At 34.6% G+C, this 22,820-nt stretch overlaps 2 protein-coding genes across 2 annotated transcripts; both read right to left on the bottom strand.

The window, feature by feature from the left end:
- Nucleotides 1-6,722: 6,722 nt before the first annotated feature.
- On the bottom strand, nucleotides 6,723-10,522 carry LOC114755053 (uncharacterized). Its single transcript, XM_028943921.1, has 5 exons — nucleotides 9,663-10,522; nucleotides 8,947-9,246; nucleotides 7,354-7,510; nucleotides 6,887-7,159; nucleotides 6,723-6,788 (listed from the first exon to the last, which is right to left on the bottom strand). Exons 1-5 carry the CDS (start codon nucleotides 10,520-10,522, stop codon nucleotides 6,723-6,725), a joined length of 1,656 nt encoding a protein of 551 aa, XP_028799754.1.
- A 9,986-nt stretch (nucleotides 10,523-20,508) lies between these two features.
- LOC114755045 (uncharacterized) lies at nucleotides 20,509-22,041 on the bottom strand. Its single transcript, XM_028943916.1, has 2 exons — nucleotides 21,321-22,041; nucleotides 20,509-21,224 (listed from the first exon to the last, which is right to left on the bottom strand). The coding sequence occupies exons 1-2, from the start codon at nucleotides 22,039-22,041 to the stop codon at nucleotides 20,509-20,511; spliced, it is 1,437 nt and encodes a 478-aa protein (XP_028799749.1).
- Nucleotides 22,042-22,820: the final 779 nt, after the last annotated feature.

The raw sequence follows: 22,820 nt of genomic DNA, 5'->3' as shown, positions 1-22,820 counted from the left end.
AAATGGACGGTGAAGAAGATGGAGATGGGGATTAGGGTTTTCGTGGGAGATGAGAGAAGATGATGATAGAAACGTAGGTGGTGGCTCAATAATAAGGGTCTGACCTCACCATACCTAAAATAGGGTTTCTAACCCGAAATTTACGTGCATGGGTCAGTTCCTGGGGGTGGGTAGGTCAAAATTTCCCGAAATGGTCGGGTCTGAAATTTGCTGATACGAGGGGTTCGGTGCGGCAAAACATGGCAGAGAGCTTTGCTTCGACAGATGATGTTCGCCACGGCGAAAGCAGAAGTGTGCCGCGGTGAAACTGAGGTAGAGGATCCTTTCTTGCTTCTTGTGCCTTGAGTTCTTCAATTCTGGCCCCAATCTCTAGTGTCCTACAATAAAAAGCAACAAATTGAAGTATCAATTGTCCTAGAAATCAATTGAATACAATTAATAACCAATTATGACAATTTTATCCTCAAAAAGACACTAATTTAAAGTAAGGACTCTTAATCTAAATTAAGCACAATTATCATTAAAAAGGGCTAGAAAATACCACAAAATCATAAATAATGTAATGAAAAGATAATAATATCTTGAGCTCAATCAAATTCCCCCACACTTAGACCTTTATACTCCTGGACAAAGCTTAAGAATAATTCAAAGAGATACTAGCACAAAGAGAAACACTACCATGCTTAAAGATGAAAGCAGAAGATTAGTAAGAAACTCTCACAGGTTAACGTCAGTAAACAAGGATATGCTAAGAAAATGAGCACAATGGGCAATTAACTCAAAAGATTGATCAAGAAAGATCTATCTCACGGATAAGTGTTTCACTCTTAACTCACTTGTATTAGGGTTATTTCACTCCAAGTCTACTCAATCCAATTTCTACCATAGACTTGTAATAATTCTACCTCTCCACCACAGGAAGCAAACTTTGTAAATCAAGAGGACTTTTAAGGGTTAGAACTTGAATGAAGGCCAAGTGAAATGAATGGAATGAGAATGAAAACGGAAATGAGTACAAGCATACAAATTATTAAGACAGAATTATTCTAAATAAAAGCAAGGGAAGAAGCTACTTAGTTTTTATTTTATAATTTTTATATCTTTATCCTTTCTTTTCTTTGCCTCTTTTTTTTTTTTGTATTCCTTTTCTTTTCTTCTTCTCTTCTTCTTCTTCTTTCTTTCTTTTTTCTTTTTACTACAAAATAATTGCATGCATGTACTCAAGATGAAGGTCCAAAAGGGTTTACAATGGTAAAATGATTGGGTTTGTGTTTGGGAAACGAGGATTTGAAATCGAATGCCTCTATCATTTTTACAAAAATTGATTCACTAAGCTTCGATTAAGAATTAAAGCAAGTTCTAGAGAAATATGAAATAAGCATATTCACTCAATTTAATAACTTTAGGCCCAAAAATCCTTCCAACAAGGCTAAAATCTCAATTAATCAATCTCAAGAGTTAACAACCACACAGTCATAGTTTCAAAGCATATCATCATTTACTATCTGTCAAAAACATGAGAATAACTAGCCCAAGTTCAACCCTCATTCAAAAGCATGGAAAGTTTTCTAAAAGCACTAGTACAATTTGAACTTTTCCAATAATTTTAAAAAGGATGCAGGAGCATAAAGAATCTAAGCCAGGAAAAATTTCTGAAGACCAGTTGAAATTGCAAAGAATTTATTATTTAAAATATATTTTTTTTAAAAGAAGGGGAATCGTCGCGGCGAAGGGTGGCAGAAAGGAAATCTGGAGAAAGGGTTGGCCTTCACCGCGGCGAAACATAAGTTGGCCACGGTGAAAGTATCCTGAGAGATAATTAACGTGAAAGAAAGGGGGCTTTGCCGTGGCGAAGGATGGCAGAAAGCGAAAAATCCTGAGCAATTTTCAACTCTTCAACAACTAAACTCAAAATATTCACAATTCAACCAATTTATAAGTTCAAAACACCTCAAAATCAAATAGATGCATGGATGCATGAGAAATATTTGCTAGATTCCACAATAAGTTCCTCCCTCACACTTAAAAACAACATTGTCCTCAAGGTATGAATCAATGACATCAAATACCAGAAATGAAGTACAGGGGTGAAAATAAAGCAAGATCATAACAAACCAATGAGAAAGCATCCATCTAAACAAGTTCAAAACCAACGGAGCACAATAAAGGTTCAGAAATATCCAGCCTCAGAACAACAGAACAAATGAAACAAAAGAAAACACAAAAACACAGAGACTAAAAACTAAAGCTGCAGCCCAGAATCATCTGCCCCGGACCCTGATGGTCCTGCACCGGATGTGCCTGCTACATCCATACCCATACTGCTTTATGGCTCCTCCTCCTCAGCTGGTAAGGCAAAATTCAACCGGTCCGCGATCAAGGCATCAATACGGTGGCGGTAGCGACGATCTCGGTAATACAATGCATCACGGTCCTTTTGCCGCTTAATCTCCTGGAGGAGTATAATGCGCAACTGGTTAACATCCTCGCACAGCTCGTCAATGTTATTCACAAGTGCGTCTAAGGTGATTGGCTGAGAAGGCTCATGAGCATCTTGGCCTTCCTCGGCTGGCTCAGCAGCTGCCTGGCCTGCACTAACATCGTAAACCAGATGGATAGGAGGGTGGGGTGCAATGGTAGGCTGTTTGAGGCGCTCATACTAGAAAAAGGGTGCAGGTTCGAAATAGCTGTCATTATCAAATTCAGGTACCCCGCACTTGCGGAAAATATCAGAGATAAGGTGAGGAAAAATGATGCTATTGGTGAGTTTTTTGGTGTTGACGGAATCGTGGAGGGCTGATTGGATGGTTTGAGCTACATCGAAAGTTTTTTTGGTCATGAGGAGATAAACGTAAAGAGCTTGGCATTTAGGAAGGTTCTGGAGATGGGAAGTGGGCAAGATGTTGTTGCAGACCAGGTGCAGCCACGGCATCGCCTCAGGCCGGAAATCAGAGCGTTTCATGTAAAGCTCAACAGTGCAGGGAGATGCTAAGTGGCACCATCCTGGCACAGGGTCTGGAGAATTTCATCAAAAGGATAATTATCTCTGTAATGCGAATAGTGGGAATGACGAACCTCAGGAAGGCGGTAGTGGTGGGATATGTTATATGTGGTGAAGGAGTAATTCACACGGTGGTCACGGAACAGGATGGATAACATGCCATTAAGGCGAGCGTAGGTGTAGAAGTGGCGGACGAAGGCATTATTGCCCATTTCTCGTGGGCGAACCAATATGGTCAATTGGGACTCACGAAGTCTTTGGACAAAGGGGTTGTCTGGTGGGTCAAGAGGAAAGGGTCTTTCCTTAAAGAGGGGGCACTGGTCTACTAACTTATAGAGGTCATCATAAGACAAGGCTTCATCTGAGTCAGAGTCAGACGCGGGTAAGGGTTCAGGGCGTTTGGTGCGAGGCATTTTCCTGTAGCAACACATAACAGAAACACTATACACAGAACAAACAACCACAACCTAAACAACCCAGAAAAAACCAAAATTACAACCTAGACAGTAGCAAATGGTTATATAATGATTCATAGGTTTTCAGAGGACTAAAAGTTTTCAAAATTAAGCAAAGAGATTAAAGAAAAACACAATGTACTATGAATTATTAGATAACCTACAGGCTACGTAACTACAATCTAACAACAAAATAACCCAACCCAACAACACAATACCAGAACAAACAAGCTAAAAACAACTAATCAAAAATAAACTAAAGCACCATTTATCAAGGCAGCCAACACTAGTGCAAAATACCCCTTTTAGTTTCTGTTAAAAACAACCTTTCGCTACTTTATATGTACTGTAGTAGAAGAAACTGTAGCGGAAGATATGACCTACGGCTTCTATTCTTAGAGAACAGAAGCCGTAGGTCGCCTACATATGGCTTCAGTTGTGCATAACTGAAGCCATAAGTATTGACCTACCTTCTGTTCTCTAAGAACAGAAGCCGTAGGTTGCGCATGGCTTACGGCTTCTGTTATGCACTAGAACAGAAGCCATAGGTTGGACGTATGGAGGGAACTTATGGCTTTTGTTATACACTATAACAGAAGCCATAGGTGTAGGTAGTGTTTTTTTAAATATTTTTAATTAAATAATAATTGTACTTAGAAACCTGTTAATTAATACAGCAAACTATATCTAATATTAAATATAACCACCAATTTACAGCGTATTTATACAACCAAACCATATGAATTGTTAACAAAAGTATGGATCTAGTATTAGTATGTTTAACAAAAGGATAAACATATAGAACTTGCTATACATCACCTTTTATTCTAATTTTGTTAAATTCAAGAAATACTCTGACCATATGCTGCGTATTTCTCTCATCTGTAAATCAGAATATGGGTCCAAATTTTGAAAATGCTGCCAAATGCAAAAAAATTGTAACATCAGTAATATTAAAAACAACTCAATATTTAAACTAAAATTATTATTTTCATATAATATTATTACCTTGTGGAATGAGTTGGTTATACCCCCAGAGATGATTTCATACATATACCTCATCACATAATATCCACATTCCACATCTTTTAGCTGTTTATGGCACTACATATATTCACAAAACAAGAGTGATCAATATAATTAATCTCACCATTGTTTAAATTTAAAATACATACCTTTAAATAAACCCAATCGATAAAACTTTGGCTATTCTTTCTCATCAATTTATAGTGCATCTTTAAAGATATATTTATATAAAATACTTGTAAGAAATAAAGTTATACACAATACTTACGATTCAAGAACTCCTTTCATATTTTCACTTACTTCCCATTGCAGAGAACAAAACCAATATATGGTCTAGTCAGATGGACAAATAACAGCAAGCCTCCAATGACCACTATAACATGAGTTAACATTAACACCATATCATTAAGAAAGTTTTCATTTAATTAAGAGGTGAATTAGAATGAAGTACCTTTCTATAATTGGTGCAAACCAACACTTTTCATTTCCTTCTTTAATCGTACTTCCAATGTATGATGTTCTCCCACTGAAAGTATTTCCGGTTGGTTGAATATGATGCGGACATAAGAATCTATAATGATTAGCCCTATCCAGTTCTTTGCAAAGATTGTGGAGATACCTATGAAAATGGCAAATGAGTTAGTAAGAAAATTAAAAACAACATATATGTAAAGTTAAAATAAAATTCATACTTACATGAGAAACAATTGAATTATTGATATGTTTAGCAAATCAAAAGCAAGAAATTCAGCAACATCTCTCTTGAAGATTGTTAATTCAATAGCTCGCCCCACAATCTCTCTACTCATACTTAGTTGAACAGTGTTGTTCATATCAACAAAAACTAAAGCTAGCTAGCTCAAGCTATCTCGCTTTGGCTTGACACTACGTTCAATAGCATGTTGAGGATTTGAATCAAAAGAATCCTTTGATTGGTAGACTTCCTAATCAATGACAAATATAAAATTAGAAATGCATACCATATGAATTAGGAAGTGAAAGATCACAAATAATTCATACCTCAATGGTAGTGGTAACTAGATGCCTTAGCCAAAGAATGAAATTATGTTTAGCTTGTCCCACTGTTTTTACCTCCTCATCAGGGAATGGCACTAAGGCATTAGCATCCACAACCTCTTCAACCACCGCCTTTACCTGGTAATCTAGAATCTCTTGATGATGGATCCTTATTGCAAATTTGTATACCTTTCCATGTGCAACTAAACATTTATTAGGATCCTCTACATAAAGCATACACGACACTTCTTCTGCCACACAACTACTTCTTGTACTTAGAGGCATAGGAGGTTGTTGTGCTTGCAAAGACTGCGTATGCATCGAGCTAAAAGATTTTATCATTGATTGCATTTGCATAATTTTATCTTGAAAATCTTTCTCTAGTGTTGTTACTCTTGCATCAGCTTTCTTTTCTGCTTCCTCTATCATCATCTGCACCTGCTATAATGGTACACCTTTTGGGCCATGAGTAGAAGGTGGTGGTCCAAAGTATTCTCTAATACCGACACCTCTTGGTAATCCTCTGACACGGCTAGGGTGCTCTTTCTTCTCTAATGCTGTGGTTAATATATCTTGCCTACCAGTAGGAACAAAGGTTCCTTGAGTAACTGCTTCTTCCAAGGAGTCCTATGACAAGCAAAGAAGAAATGCAATTAGAAAACTACTCCTTCAGCATATCACAAGTTTGTTAATTACAAAATACTTACAATCTTTTTTGCTACTTCTCTAGCCTTTTCAGTAAGGAACTCCCCTTTCTTATTCATTCGGGCTCTCTTCCATGCTTGAGCACAATTGACAGGAGATGGAGGAGAAACATCTCCATCATCCTTAGCCTCTGCAAGTTGTCTCTTAGCCTCCCATTTTTCTTCCATCATTTTGTTGTTTAGCAATGCATAACCTCCACGAGACAAGGTATGGGGGTATAGATTTTTTTCCTGTTTCTCCTTACCTCTTTTCTTTTTTCCTAATAAAACAATGAAAAGTATTTATAAAAAAGAAAATATTAAATAAATACTACTTTAACATCAAATTCTTCTTTTACTTACCAAAAAATCAGAATTGTATCTGCTTTCAACAAATTCCATCCATGTCATTTCATCAATATATGAGTATTTCTGCCAAGGCTTTTCAAAGTTTGTGTCATCATCAACATCATGATCACTTTCACTACCCTTTTCATTAAATATATAATTTCTTGTGAGTTTGGACTTAAAGTCCCTCCACTACACTGCTGCATAAGAGAGCCACTTCTCCTTCATAAACATTGTATCAGGTATGTCATAAGTAATCTGCAAAAGCAACACATGTAAGTAATAAAGTTAGTAATAACATATACTTCAATACAATAGCTAAATAAAAAGTAGATATAGGATGTAATGAGAGGTACCAGTATAGTATCCCAAACTTCATTTCTATCATTTTGTCTCACTTTATCCCATTCATTTATCAAAATGCTAATTTTTTGATGTGCAACAAGTACAACAAAACTTCTAAATGTGTTCCCTTCTTTCCAATCAATTGGCTCCCCTCTCTTATCAAATTCAATATGAATCTTGCCTCCATCTGCTTGAGCTAATTTAGTAAGCCGTGTGACGCCTCTTTTACAATTTTTTGACTTTGTGGTTTTCTTGCCAATGCTCAATGAATTCTCCATGTATACCTTTGAAAATAGGAATATAAATAAGTTCAGTAATAAAAGAATAATAAATGAAAATTATAATCAAACAAATCAAAAGAAACAATGTTGAAAAGCTTACACAAAAGTTAAAAACACCTCTACTAATATTACTGTCATAAGAGTTTAATTAATTATGATTAAGTCTCCCATAAACCTTCATCATGATTAGTCCTTACGCCATACATATCATCTTCTTTATCACCATGCTCACTTGTTATGCTATATACACCATCTTCTTTATCTTCTTCATCCAATTGAGGCATGGTTGACATAGAAAGAGGAGTCTCACCAATATCACAATAAGATTCATCATTCTCATCATGTGCAATTAGGCTTTTCCCATATAGAACCATAGACTAATTTTTATCAACTAGATCTGTGACATAAAAGACTTGCTTTACATGAACTGCCATAATAAAAGGATCCTCCTTATGACCTACTTTATTAAGATTTATCAGTATTAGACCTGACATATCTATTTTCACACCATTATTGCTATCAACCCATTTACACTTAAAAATCAGCACTTTGAATTTATAGTAGTCAATTTCTCATATTTCTTCAATAATCCCAAAATACTGCATTTAGGATTTTTATCTTTAGAACTAGAAAAGTGCATTGCTTCTGCAACTACCATAACACCATTGTTTTGCATAGTGCTCTTATCATCTTGATATTTTGTGTAGAATGAATAGCCATTGATGTCATATCCACTCCAAGTTGTGACATTATAGTTAGGCCCACTAGCTAGCCATCTTACTATATTGGAAACATTGAACTTTTGACGATCTTGCTTTACCTTTGCCTTAAACCAAAGTGAGAAACACTTATTGCGCTCACTTAGCAACCATTTATCTACCTTTTTAGGGTTTTGAACCCTTAATTCCTCTTTATGCTCAAACAAGTAATCTTGAACTTTATCAATGTTATTTAAGATGTATATATGCGCTTGTTCTACATCATCACGCTTCATAAGCCTCACATTAAACCCTCACGTCCCTTGACCTGCAACTCTCATTCCCTCATGGCGAGACTCAGGAAGTCCTATAGGTTTTATTCCAGATAGGTATTCAGTACAAAACTCAACAACCTCTTCAGCAACATATCTTTCAACAATAGACGCTTAGGTCGATGTGGATTCTTCACATACCCTTTAAGGATTTTCATATATCACTCAAATAGGTACATCCAACGCAAATAAACAGGGCCACACAACTTTATCTCTCTCACCAAATGTATAATTAGATGCACCATGATATCAAAAAATGACGGCACAAAGTACATTTCAAGTTGGCATAAGGTAATGACAACATCATTCTGCAATTCATCCAATTTCTCTGGGTCAATGACTTTACTACATATAGCATTGAAGAAGGAACATAATCTAATTATTGTATTTCTCACCTTTTTCTCTAGTATGTCTCGAATTGCTATTGGTAAGAATTGTTGCATCAAAATGTGGTAATCATGGGACTTTATGCCTACTAATTTTAAATCCTTCATTGATACAAGCCTTTTGATATTTGAAGAATATCCTTGTGGCATCTTAATACTTTGTAGACGTTGACAAAAGCTTTTTTTTCTCTCTTTTTGACAAAGTATGATAGGCTGGGGGCATGTAAGTTCTCTTTCCATCAGTTCTTGGACACAAGTGTGTTTGAATCCCCATTTCAAGTAAGTCCAATCTTGCTTTCTTACCATCCTTGCTCTTTCCCTCTATATTTAATAGTGTTCCAATTAGTCTTTCACACACATTTTTTTCCACATACATCACATCAATACTATGCTTTACCTCAAGATATTTCCAATAAGGGAGATCAAAGAAGATAGACTTCTTCTTCCAGAGATTCTTCTCAGTTACCTTTTTTTGGCTTTTACCCAATACTGTATCAACGTCTTTCACCTGTTCATATACTTGGTCTATAGTAAGGGGCTCTGGAGGGTCCTTATACTCTTGAAAGCCATTAAATTCCTTTTTCTTCCTTTGATAAGGGTGGCCTGGTTTAAGAAATCTTCGATGACCAAGATAAAATGTCTTCTTTCCATGTGATAACTGTTGGTGAGATGTCCTGCTTCACATATAGGGCATGCATTGTGCCCTTTAACACTATATCCGGATAAGTTTCCATAAGCAGGAAAATCATTTATTGTGCAAAAAATCATAGCTCTTAGCTTAAAAGACTCTTCATGATATGTATCAAATACATCTACACCTACCTCCCACATCATCTTCAAATCATCAATCAACAGTACTAGATAAACATCCATATCATTTCCTGGCTGTTTTGGGCCCGAAATCATCAAAGATAACATAATATACTTGTGTTTCATACACAACCAAGGAGGTAGATTATAAATCACTAAGAGAACAGGCCATGAGCTATGTTGACTGTTAAGATTTCCATAAGGATTCATCTCATCCGTGCAAAGTCCAAGCCTAAGATTCCTAGGCTCATTACCAAATTCAGAAAATAATTGATTGAACCTTTTCCATTGAGAAGAATCAGTAGGATGTCGAAGCATTCCGTCAGTTTTCCTTTCTTCAACATGCCATCTTAACTTCTTTGCCTCATTTGCATTAGCAAATAAATGTTTAAATCTTGGTATTATCGGAAGATACCACAATACCTTTGCAGGAGGCCCCTTAGTAATAACATCACCACCCTCCATCTCTTTTACTTTATAGCTTGATGTCCCACAGACCGGACATGCATCCAGCTCATCGTATGCTTTTCTATATAATACACAGTCATTGGGGCAAGCATGTATCTTTTTATATCCTAATCCTATTGGGCATAATATCTTCTTTGCCTCATAATTATGATCTGGAAGTAGATTACCTTTTGGAAGCATATCTTTCAACAATATAAGCAACTCTGTGAAACTCTTATTACTCCACCCATTTTTTGCTTTTAAGTTGACTAGCTTTAACACTACTGTCAACCTTGTGTACTTTGTGCACCCAGGATATAAAGGCTTTTCGGCATCATTGCACAAGTTACTATATTTATGTAATTGCTTAACAACATCAACACCTACATCATGAATCATATCTTCCACTCGCTCATCCATATCCATATCATCTTTCTCAATCTGGCACACTCTATGTTTTTTAGACTCACCATGCAATACGCATTGTTTATATACTTTGTAGAACCCAAAACAAATCAAGTGATCCTTTATTTCTGTTGTAATTTGTCGCAACCTATTCATACATTTAACACAAGGACAATAAAACAATCCATTGTTATTAGGAACATTATTCTTCACAAATTCCAAAAACTGATCCACCCCACACTCATATTCGTCACTTGTTCTTAGAGCGTCAATCCAACTACGATCCATGATTACCTAATTCAAATATCAACACCTTATTATTTTTTGAGGTAATAAAAAACCCAACAGCATGACAGCTTAAAAAATGATGTCTCCCATGCATTAAACCCTCAATTTAACCTTGTTATCTCCTAATCAAACATATATTCCAGCAAATCTCATATTTCTCATTTAGACTAACTCCAGAGCAATGTGACTTTTATCAACTCTGATCAAATTTAATTCAACTTCAAAGCTATACATTACAAATTCTAACTTCATTCAAACTCTATAAGTTCTAATTCAACTTCAAAGCAATATGATACCAAATGAAACAACAAGGCAAGTTTTCAGAGTCAATATGATATTCTAACAAATATAATCTCAATGATACTCATCAATACTAACTCTAGAAAAAAAGTGACAATTATCAAATATCATCAAAAAAACTTTGGTCAAAGAATGATTAAAATTTTATTAATGTGAGAAATTATATATTATAAAAAAATGCATTATTTAATTGTAACCAAAGTAATTTTGTGTATGTTACATCAAGTATTATGCATATACATCAATTGTATTTCACATTATCATCTATTTTTGTCCCTTTTCGAGATATATAATAAATTAAATCAAATCAAACATATTTAGTCCTCAAGTATGATATATTAACTAAGATAAGTCATGTTAATAAAATGTAACAGCTCATAAGTTTAATAACAAGAACTAATCTAAACTTTCTCAACGTTAGGATCTAAAAATTGAATAAACTATATGACAACAGAAAATAATAATTTAACCTAAAAGAATAAATAAAATAATTGCACAGGTTGAATATTTCATTCTTCCACATTCATTTAATCTCCCTCTTCTCTCATATCTTATTCATTTGCTCTCTACAGCATTCATCCTCCATTATCACTTCCTTTCATTTTATGTCTGTTGTTAGGTCTGAATCATCATAAAAAAGCCATATTTGTACAGGATTAAGCATTTGGAACAACACAATGACATAAATATGTAAACTTGCCTTTTTAGAAAAAACCATTAGAAGATTTCTGCAGTAAAAACATAACCGAAATTTCAGAACAAGATTTCAGGAGAAAAAAACAAAACTTGTTACATTTGAAAAACTATTACTTGCCGTATAAACAAAATAAGATTTCAGAAAAACTGTTACATTTGAAAACCCAGAGTTTAGCAATAGAAACAGATTTCAACAAACAAATATTTCAACAAGAGAATTTAAAACTAGTTTTCAGGGGGAAAAAGCCTGGTGCATTGACTTGTCGCACATATTATTTCAGCAAAAGTCTTACTTGTTAAACTAATTGGTGCCAAAAGCATAAGAACTAATTTTTGATAGGTTCACAGCTAAATTGACTGGTATTGGTTCAGTAACAGATCAATCACGCAACCTCATTCCTTTACTTTTATTGGTTTGTGTTTCTATCAAATGAATTGGTTCAATGACCACTGCTCCATTTTTCTAGTTTGATCAGAATGTAGTTTTCGCATAACATAGTGCAAATTAATACAAAAAAGGACATTCACATTCTTGATAGCATCCCTTCCCACACAACAAAAATTTGGACTCCTAAATCACGGTAAGGATTGGTCATCACGTTAGCAAGTAAAACCCATTCAACCAAATAACTTCTCATCTCATTTCTAGCTACAAAACTAGCATTATATGAACAATAAACAGGAGATGATGGAAAATCCCATAGAAACAATTTTAAAAAAAACTGAACGAACAGAGTATACGGTAATCACACGATTCTTTAACAGATCAAACAATTTTTCAGTTTCAGCGACAATCCAAAATGATCAGAAAAACTAAAATACTCACTAGAACCTAAGCTTCAAACAAATTACTGTCAACGCACGGCACCGAGATATGCAAGACCTAAGGCATCATCGACGATGATGAGGAGGAAAGAACAGAGCAGCTTTGGTGATACCCAAATGGCGATGAAGGAAGATTCCAAGTGCCACCTAAAGATAGATAAAGAAGAAGATGAGACCCACGAACCTGCTCGAACCCAACGCGAAGAAGAAGAACACCAACCCCAACTGCCACCTTGAAGACAGAGTGAAGAAGGTGAGACCCGGAACCAATTCAAAGATAGAACAAAAGGAAGGCAAGACGATTAGCTCGAGACCCACAGGACACTGATTAAACTTCTAGCGGGACCTACTCCACCACCACCCACGAAGACAGATACGGAGGAATGGGGCAAGAGGAACCTAGAGCTAATGAACCATATAATAAAGACGGGAAAGCGTGCTGATGAAAATATGGAGGGAAGGGGGAATTTTTTTTTTTTTAAGTTCCTCAATGTATTATGGCTTCAGGCTCGAAATAGGACTGAAGCCATATGCACCTTATGGCTGCTGGTAATGGGCTAGACGCAGTAACCTTTAAAAAAAACTTACATATAGCTTGTATAAAAAAAAATTGCACACAGCATCTAGTTAGATATATACTAGATGTTCTACCTAATATAAATAGATAATTTCTTAATCTAAGTTTGAAATAAATCAAGTTTTTAATTGTATAAAATCATTTAAAAGAAAATTTCTCATTAAAAACCATTCAGTTAGTGACAAAGAAAAAATAAAAAGAATTAAAAATATATTATTTCTATTTAAATAATTAAAATTTTTAATGGAACTAATTAAATAAAAATGAAACCATAGTATGTAATAATGCCTTTATGCCTTATAGAAGATGTCCTAATGCTAGTATATGAAACGAAATATAATTTAAAATTATTTGGTATATTTATGGAGTCTGTTTAAAATTAAACAGAAGTCATATGTAAGCTTATGGCATCAAGTCTAAGCAGGTTAGAAGCGAAAAGTGTTGAAAGAACATACAACTTCTATTTCCTCTATAACTGACACCAAAAGTAGAAACTAAGTTGGTATTTTACACTAGTGCAAATTGATTAAGTGATAAAGAGGCAGCATGGAATTTACAATTTTAATGTTGACTTGCTTAATTATTACATGATATTATCTTTAGGGTATATGCCATATGTTATTTGAACTTGTTTGATGATAATGTCTTTGAATTGCTTGCATAATGTGCCTTGGCATAATTCATTCGTTTATTGATCTGGATTGATTTGATATGGTGTTTGTATGGCATAGAGGTAGAGAAATGTTTTGTATATTGATTGTAATATATCTTGCATGTTTAACATTATCATTGTAATTTCTTTGCTACTGAGATTTCTGTGAAATCTCATTCCTCTCAATGTATACACAATCAATAGGGATCTCAAGTGGTGTGATCAAGGCAAGTAGATGGTTATTCCATGAAGGAAATATGTTATGGAATTATATTGAATTCATGTTGAGTATATGGTTTGTAATTATTATGAATTATGTTGGAATATTGTAATAATGATCAAAGTACTATGCATGCAGATATTGGGCCAAGGAATGATGTCTAAGCATGTGATTTTTAATTGGAATAGTCTATGGAAGGAAAAGAAAAGATAAATGTAAGAATTGCATAAAAAGGGATAAAAGTTGACTTTTAATAGGCAAAGTTTGACTAATAAAATTTGTACAATTGGATGAGTCTTGGGCTAAAATTTGGCAAAGTTATAGATTATATTTTTTAGGTTTAAAACAAGTATCATTTCATTAAATTTAGAGTTTTATACAAAAAGTTATGCCCTTTCAAAGTTGGGCACAAATTCTAAAAATGAACAATTGATCATATAAACAGTACTACTTTGCATGAAATCTGGAATCAACTGATAAGTCCTAGATGCCAATAATTATTTTTTTCCCTAAAGATGGTATTAAGAGCTTTAAATAGAACTTAGAACCACTTTGTTTTTATTTTTTTAGAATTGGTTATGAATTTTCAAATTTGACTCTTGTTAGGGTTATAATGAATAGTAACCTTAATTTAAGAAAATTTAATGTTCAAATTTTTCCAACTTAAGGCTAAAAGAAATTATCCAAAATGGTTCCAACTGAGATAAAATGAGGCCTAAAAGTAAGGCGTGATAGAATATGCAGGAATTTATCTTGGTTCAATCTCAACCACTTGACCTATGTTCAGTTCTCAGAACACCTCTGAGCTTTTCACTATACCCCAAGATTCAATAGGCTCTTGGTGCCATAGTACAGTAATTGAGCTCGCTCTCAATCACTCCCTCTTACTTCTCGTAAGGTTACAATCCCCTCAAGAGTCTTAGACTCTTGAGTCACTCATTGAAAGTAATAAATGATTTACAAACTCTCTCTTAAGAGTGTATAAGATAAACACTAAAGATTAGAATGGAAAACAAAGTATTGAATGCAGAAAGTTGATTTGATAGTTGGTAGCTTAGCTCATTTATTACTTCAATCAATGCTCTTGGTGGTTTTTATAGTTAGAGACTTCCATCTTTCTGTTAGACACAAGAGCTTATAACCATTAAGATATCGTTTGTGTGTGTGGGTAGTTGCAACAGTTGTTCGTAATAAATGCACTTTTGACACAGGTAGCTTTGGCCTATAATATATCCATTGAGCCTCATCAGCTGTAAAATTGTCTTAGTAAAAATCTAATAAGTTATTTCACCAGAGAATATAAACGAATAGCAGAAGAAATGATCATTCTTGGATTTTAATAGATGAAGTCAAAATCACAAATCATGGATTAGAGAATCATAGAATCAATTTATCAAAGATCTTATCAATAACTAGCATGATCGATAAAGTTATCAATTAATTGAAAATGAGAGAACTTGAAAATCAAACTCATTTATTGAAGTCATTGTGGATCATACACTTTATGGAACAAGTTATCAATAAAGAGTGAATTGTAATCAAAGTGATTTTTATTGTGAAAATACTTCTGGAATCAATTGAAAAATCTGTAACTTGAATTAAGTGCCTTCTTTGTTTTTAATAAGAATGTAAGATGATTAATAAAGACCGAGAAAAGCTTAAAGATAGAGTAATGTCATATTCTCTGAAAACTATTGTGAAGAACAATTTCAAGAAATGTATTTGGACTTTATGGAACAAGTTATCAATAATTCAATTTATCAAAAGCTTATTGATAATTGAAGTGACCTTAGAAAATCAATTTGAACAATTTTATCTGAAAGGTTATCGATGAATTGGTTTATCAAAAAGTTGTTAGAAAAACTCTATATGAAAGGTAAGAGAGCACATGACAGGAAAACCGTGACTTGATAAATATGATTATCAATAAGGTTATTGATTAAAATCTAAATAAAACTTGAAGGTTTAGAGAAACAGAGTGAAGCTTAATCGAATAGCTTATCAAATACCAAAAGAAGTTTAGTAAAATCAAACTTACTCAGTTGTAGAACAAGTTATCAAAAAGTATGAACATCAATAAGGTGATTGTTAGCTCATAAAGTATGGATAAGATGAGTCTTACCAATTATTTGACACATGATCGATAACCTCATTTATCCCTAAGGTTATCAATAAATACTTATCAATACAGAGAGACACTTATCATTTTACCTACGGCTTATTGAACACCTAGTTTATCGATCAAGTGATCGATAATAGCTTAACAGCAATCACATTTAGATAAGTTTACCCATTGATCAATAAGGTGATTGAACATTGCATTTATCTAATAGGTTATCGATAAATTCTTTGACAAAAATGCAGAGAAACTTAACTACTTATGTTATTATCATTAAAACTTTAAATCTAACAATCTCCCGCTTTTTTATGATGACAAATCAAAAGATGTAAAAAGAATGTAAATTGTAGAGTTTAAACATTATTCAAAATAATATCACAGAAATTGACAGAGATCAAAATAAATTACAGAATATAGATACTAAACATTACTCAAAATAAAACATAGAAATTAACAGAGGTAAAAAAATTACAGAATTCAAATACTAAAATAGTCAGTAACAGAAGATCAAAACATAGATAACACAAAGAAGAGAAACTAAAAGGAAACAAATCTAGATCTACATCATCCTGAGGTCTCTTCCCCCTTTTTGTCAGAATCAGAAATGGATGGTGCAGAGATTAAGGATAAAGGAGGTAGGGTAAAAGGAATTGGAAGAGAAGGAAGTTGAGAGATTAGAGAGAGAGTTTGAGAGATATGTGGGAGAAGTTGAGGTTGAGATACAGGAATGATGGCAAGAGATGTTGGGATAATGGTTGAGGATGAAGAAGTGAAAGTAGGCACAATGGTGAAAGGACTTAGAGAAGGAACTAGAGAGGGTTTGGGTTTAGTTGAGGGTGGTACAAATAGATGAGTAAAAAGGTCCTTATATGAGAAGGAAGTGCCAGAGAAGTTGGTTGAGAGTAAGATAACTAGCCTCTTAACCTCCTAAAGTTCCTTTTCAATAACATCAAATATTTGAGTAACCTCTTTTTCCAGAACTGCCATTGCTTGTCTATGAAGATTGTCACACCCCAAGTTTTGGGCCTAAGAATACATGGGTTAGCCTAAGATAGGTAGGCTACTAAATCCCTATGAACAGGAGTTCCAGAAATGTAAAAGGAATATTGAAGGGTTTCAGGGACTAAACTGTAAATAGAGAAAGTTCTAGGGACTAAAATGTAAAGAATGTTAGAGGCTCCAGTGAAGTCTCAAGGCCCAGAAATGGAAAAAGAGGTTAGTTCAGACCAAAGGTTATGATAGAGGCCATAATAGGGTGATTTATGAGGTTTACTTGACCAGGGGCAAAATCATAATTTTTGAAAAGTTTTGGGCGAGGAATGGGTAAAAATGGAAGTAATACCCAAAAATTCTAGAAAATTCTAGAAAATGGAAAATGACATTTTAAGGCCTGTATATGAGGAAAAATGATGAAAATGCCCTTGAGTTGACTTAAAAGGAATTTATAAGTTTATGGCTCAGTTTGAGATGTAGAGGTAGATTTAATTATTTGAGTCATAAGAAAACCTCAGAAAATTATGAAAAAATGGAGATGTATGATCTAAGAGGCTATAGAATTTATAAAATTAGTCTCAATCCTAGAAGGCCAGCAGAATGGCTTTAATTTTTTTTTTGGCCAGAACTGCAGTTTATGGTTTTGTTATGGGAAATTTAAAAAGAAATACTTATGGTTTGAGTTATGATCTGAGAACAGAATTAAAAAAAATTTATGGTATAAATAGATGAATTTTTGGAGTTCAAGATTGGATAAAATGCTCCAGTCAAATGTTAAATAATTAATGTTCCTTAATTAGGAGACAAAGTTAGAAAATATCTTAGATATTTTGAGGAAAACAAGTTCAACTTGAATTCTCTTCTTCTTTCCCATGTGCTTCATTTATGAGGTTGATGAGTCATCATATGAGTCACCAGAAGATATTTTATGGGCAGTAGAAAAATTAGAATGCAATACGGGTAAGTGTTAGACAGTTCCCTATCTACCCGGTAGAGTAAAATTTCTACTATGTGACTCAATAAGGTTGACTAATTGGTCAATAGTGTTGACTATTTTTTCCCCCTCTGCTCCTTTAAGGTGGCGCCATATATGTGCCTTTTATTGGCCAATATCAATTATTAAAAATACCTAGAGATCTCAGAAAATTATGAAAAATTAAACGAAATTCATTTAGGAATTATGGAGATTTATGAAATTATTTCCAACCCTAAATGATGAGGAGGTTAGCTTTAATTGAATTTAAAACTAAATTAATATTGGTATATTGTCTGTTTTTACGGAAACAGCAATTTAAAGAGTTATATGGGGAGAAAAATTATGAAATTAATCAAGGAAGTTCCCTTTACTGAGATATAATTAATGTTGATCTGATATAAGAATTCTGAGATACTAGAATTTTTCAGCTATCAGATAAAATAAACCAATATTATATTACGATTCAGTAGACTGTTAGGACCACTGGGGTGGTAAAATTTCTGACAAAATGTCAAGGACACATGTCATGCCCAAATTGGCCAAGAAAGGGAAAAAGAAAATAAAAAGAAAAAGGAAAAGAAAATACTAAATCAAGTTAGATTAAAATTTAATTAGGGATAAGTAAAATGATTATGGTTAAGTCATCTTTCATAGGATCGCGACACGTGGCAAACATGGTTCATTGGATGGCTAGGATTTAACCATCTATCTTTGAAAAGTCAAAAGCTTCTAGAAGGGTAATTAGCCAAGTTAATCAAAGAATTAGGAGAGTTAACCTTGATTAAAGCTTAATTAATCTTAATGGATAAGAAAGATGACATAAGCCCTAATGACTCACTATCCAAGTGTCAACATATTAAGCCACATAGCCTAAGATTTGTATGTGTGGAAAGAGGTAAAAATTATAGGGCTAAGATTAAGTCTTATGCAAGAAGGGCAAATGTGGAATTAATGAAAAAGGAAGCCTATAAATACCCCCTCCCACATGTTCATTTTGTGTGAAGCCTTTCAAGTAGGAAACCTCTTGCAAATTTTTGTTTAGAGTGAGAAAGAGAAGATTTCTAGTGAGAGAAAGTCATTTGGAAGCAAGGTAAGCCTCTACAACTCTCCTATTTCAAGTATAATAATGATATGTGGGTTTTGTGCTATTTTAATGATCATGGTGTAAGGAATTGGAAGACGCGCAGCAGAAAAATAACTTTAAAATTTTCCAATTCCTTGCCCGGATCTACCGATTGTGTTTAAGTCAAGTGGTAAGAGGTGTTACCTGCGGTATTCAAATCGTTGGTGGCTCGGGGATTTCGACATTCGGGATGCCTATGCTCTCCTTTTGTTCGTGAGAAGTCGACAACTCAGATCGGCTTCCTCTATCGGTATCCACACGAACAGCTTTCAATCACAAACGACATGCTAGCGCCTCTTGTCCTTCTAGGTTTTTTTTTTGTTTTTTTGAGAATCCGTCCTCACTGTCTCTCCTTTGGCCGTTTCTTATCTGCAAACTTTTTGCACTCTCATCCACACGAAACCCTAGCTCCTAATATCAAATATATAGGATGCCATCAGTATTATGAAGGACATTGGATTTCAGAATTAATCCTAAATTAATTCCTAAATTAATACAATATTATATATTGCGTAATCTGATAAGAAATCAATTAAATAAATACGGTTTGTATATTAAATCCGTCCTACAGATTTAATTCACCCATTCATTTAATTCAAAATAAAGATATGACGGAATTATATTTGATTTATTCTAATAAATCAAATTTGAGATATTATACCTTATCAATTTAAAAAATGATATAGATTTAATTTATCCTTATAAATCAAATCTTATAAATATCTCTTATATCATATAATATATATACGCGAATTTATATATATATATACACACGTCCACCCTAGATTATTCATTGAATCTGGACATATCTTAGATTCAATGAATCTGGACATCATAGCTCGTGTTGGGCTATTTTGTGTGCGACCCTGTAGGCCCATATAAAGTTGGCAGTGGGCCATTTACTATAAATGACTCACAGTCGTAAGCGGTCTCTAGCAAGACATCATGACTACCCAAATCATATGTAGATCGATGAACGATGTAACCTTTCATACAACCATATCACGTCCCTTTTGTCACACGACATTTTGGTCATGGATGAGGCATGGAGAACGTCATCCTCCTATTCCTAACTGTTACTTTCTCGATCCCTGAGTAGTCTAAGTATAGAAATGGAACTACCTTTCCATTATAGTATGGCCATACATTTCTCAGACTCACTCATCGAAATGGAACTACCTCTCCATTATAGTGACATGGTTTGTATATGAGAGAAGCTTATGACTTAACCCATGCAGCTCTCTCATAGTGGGTCGATCCAACACCTTGTACTCTTACATGTGCCTATGATTTTGATTTATATCTCTATACATCTTCAAAGTCATACAGTCTTATTTCATGCTCCTGCCATATATTTTCTCCTGTGCTGAAATTTTGTAATAGTCTTCAACATATTCATATACATTTCCCCCCACAGTCTTATGGGCTGCACAAGCATGGCAGCATGGAATTCCTGACATTTGCCAATCAAGACAACTACATTGGTGTAGACCAAGGTCTACTCTTTAATCTCCACGAGATGTATGTACACACAGTCTTCCGCCTCCATAATTGTCACAGCTCATATACTTACTGAAATACACATTCTCCAGAACCTTTGCCTCGGTTTTTGACCCAACACAATTCCTCCACTTACTCATAAACATATATGATGCATGCATCTTCCTTGCTACTTTCTCCCGATGCTCATGGATCATTTGCGCCACATTATGCTTTCTCTCTTTCACCATCCAAGAATTGAAAGACTCAGCTATATTGGTTGTTATATTATCCCATCTTTTAAATGGGAACTTGCTCATTGCCCACCTATTCACATCACCTTGATTGATAACCCAATCATGTAACTCAGGAGACATAGTTCTTAGCTCTGCCATTACATTATCAAAGTCACTATCAACCCTTTCATAAGCTGCTCTATCAAGAACCTTTAATGCATCTTCTTTTGACCATTGGCTTGTCCTTTTACCTCTGTTTACTTTCACTTGTTCAGCACTGAAGTTTTCCTTCACATGCCTATAACAATACGCATGTCTTTCACCTCCAAATATTGCTTGGACAGATCCTATTATGGCATTGTGTCGGTCTGACACAATCGTCACCTGCACCGAACCAACAATTTCTTTAATTTTGAACAGAAACCAAGTCCAGTAATCAAGATTCTCTGATTTCACCACTGCTATTGCAAAAGGCAACAAGTCATTATCTGCATCATATCCCGACGCTAAGAGTAGTATCCCCTTATATAGACCACTTCAATGAGTTCCATCAACATATAATATAGCCCTTGCACCACTCAAAAAACCCTCAATACACGAACCATATGCAATGAAAACCCGCTCAAATGTATTACCAATGACAACCCATTCAGCAACTATTTTATCATCAGTTTCTTTCAATCTTTGGCATATCCACGGTATGAACATATAGGATTCTTCCAGTTTCCCATGTATGTGTTCCATGGCCTTTTCCTTTGATCTGTAAGCTTGAGCATATGTTAGCCTCACACCATATTCCCTTTCCAGTGTCTTCCTTATTTCAGTAGGACGCTTTTCGGTATGGTTCCTTATCTCCTCAAGTATTATTGATGACGTCAACACAGCATTGCCAGCATAAGTGACATCTAGGTTATCTTGCGCTAAATGAATGTGTTCATTAACGAATGTGGTCACGTGTAATAAAAGAGTATCCCTCCCAACAGCATTTGTACAAATCTTCCATGGACACCCTTCCACTTTACACCTCACATTCATCTTCTCCCTACTGTTTCTCACATATGTCGTTGCAAACTTCTGTGCAATACTAAACCTGTACATAGCCTCCCTAAAATCTTGGGCATGTGGAATATATTGCCCTACTCCTGCAAAAACTCCAACCCATTTCATGCAATTCAAATTACCCCTCAATGTCCCTTTACTCCCTGAACCGTCACTGAAGTTTGTCTGACTTAAACCCCCTCCTTCACACATTAGGCATTCAGCACCATAGTCAACAATGAGTGGTTCATAGTTATCACCAAGGTTCACCACACCTTCAGTCATTTCTCCTGACAGCCCAAACAAATTCTCACCCCTACACCCATAATAACAACATTCGAATAGAAATTAGCAACAACACATTAGGAAATAACAACATTCTACTGTAACAAAGTTAGCATAATAACAAGATTTGTATGGGAAATATCAACAATTCATTATAAAATAACAACTTACTACTATAATAGACTAAGCAATATAACAACATTTGAATGGAAATGAGCAACAACTCATTACCAAGTTACAACTTCCAACCACAACTTCATTACCTTAATTACAAGATTTATATATAAATTAACAACAATTCATTACCAAATAACAACTTTCTACTGCTGTGCAGTGCACATGATAACAACATTTCTTTGGGTATTAACAATAATCCAATACCGAACAATAATTATCAACTGCAAAACTTTAACCACTTATATTTCTCCATCATTCACTGCTCCACCTTCCTTCTGGTTCCCTTTTGCTGCTCTATACAAATGAGCACTACTATCGTTATATCTAAACATATTGCAAATATCACCTTCATCATAAAGATCAACCAGTGTGTCCTCAGTAAACTTAACCATGTACTTAATTTCGCACCCTTTAGTATCATTGTGTACCAACTGTGATATTGTTCCCCTTAATTCCTCCAGTGTTATCCCTTCTTTTATGCTGCTTGCTCTCACACTCCCTCCACCATATTTAACTTCACCTTCATTGTTTCTTTCAAAATACCTGCCAACATGGAAAAAACAAAACAATTCCTTCTAACAGCTTGACCCATTGTTACAGTT

The sequence above is a fragment of the Neltuma alba genome, unplaced genomic scaffold, assembly GCF_004799145.2.
Source record: "Neltuma alba isolate B1F8T4 unplaced genomic scaffold, ASM479914v2 tig00001305_pilon, whole genome shotgun sequence".
Lineage (NCBI taxonomy): Eukaryota > Viridiplantae > Streptophyta > Magnoliopsida > Fabales > Fabaceae > Neltuma > Neltuma alba.
The sequence above is the reverse complement of the archived record's forward strand: the minus strand, read 5'-3'. Positions and strand labels throughout refer to the sequence as shown.

Coding starts and splice junctions, on each gene's coding strand:
- LOC114755053 (XM_028943921.1), bottom strand. CDS start 10,522: ATGGATCGTAGTTGGATTGACGCTCTAAGAACAAGTGACGAATATGAG. Junction 7,511..8,946: donor AAGCATAGTATTGATGTGAT/GTATGTGGAAAA, acceptor ATATGGGAAAAG/CCTAATTGCACATGATGAGA. Junction 6,789..6,886: donor AAGTTTGGGATACTATACTG/GTACCTCTCATT, acceptor TTGCTTTTGCAG/ATTACTTATGACATACCTGA.
- LOC114755045 (XM_028943916.1), bottom strand. CDS start 22,041: ATGACTGAAGGTGTGGTGAACCTTGGTGATAACTATGAACCACTCATT. Junction 21,225..21,320: donor GCGGGTTTTCATTGCATATG/GTTCGTGTATTG, acceptor TACTACTCTTAG/CGTCGGGATATGATGCAGAT.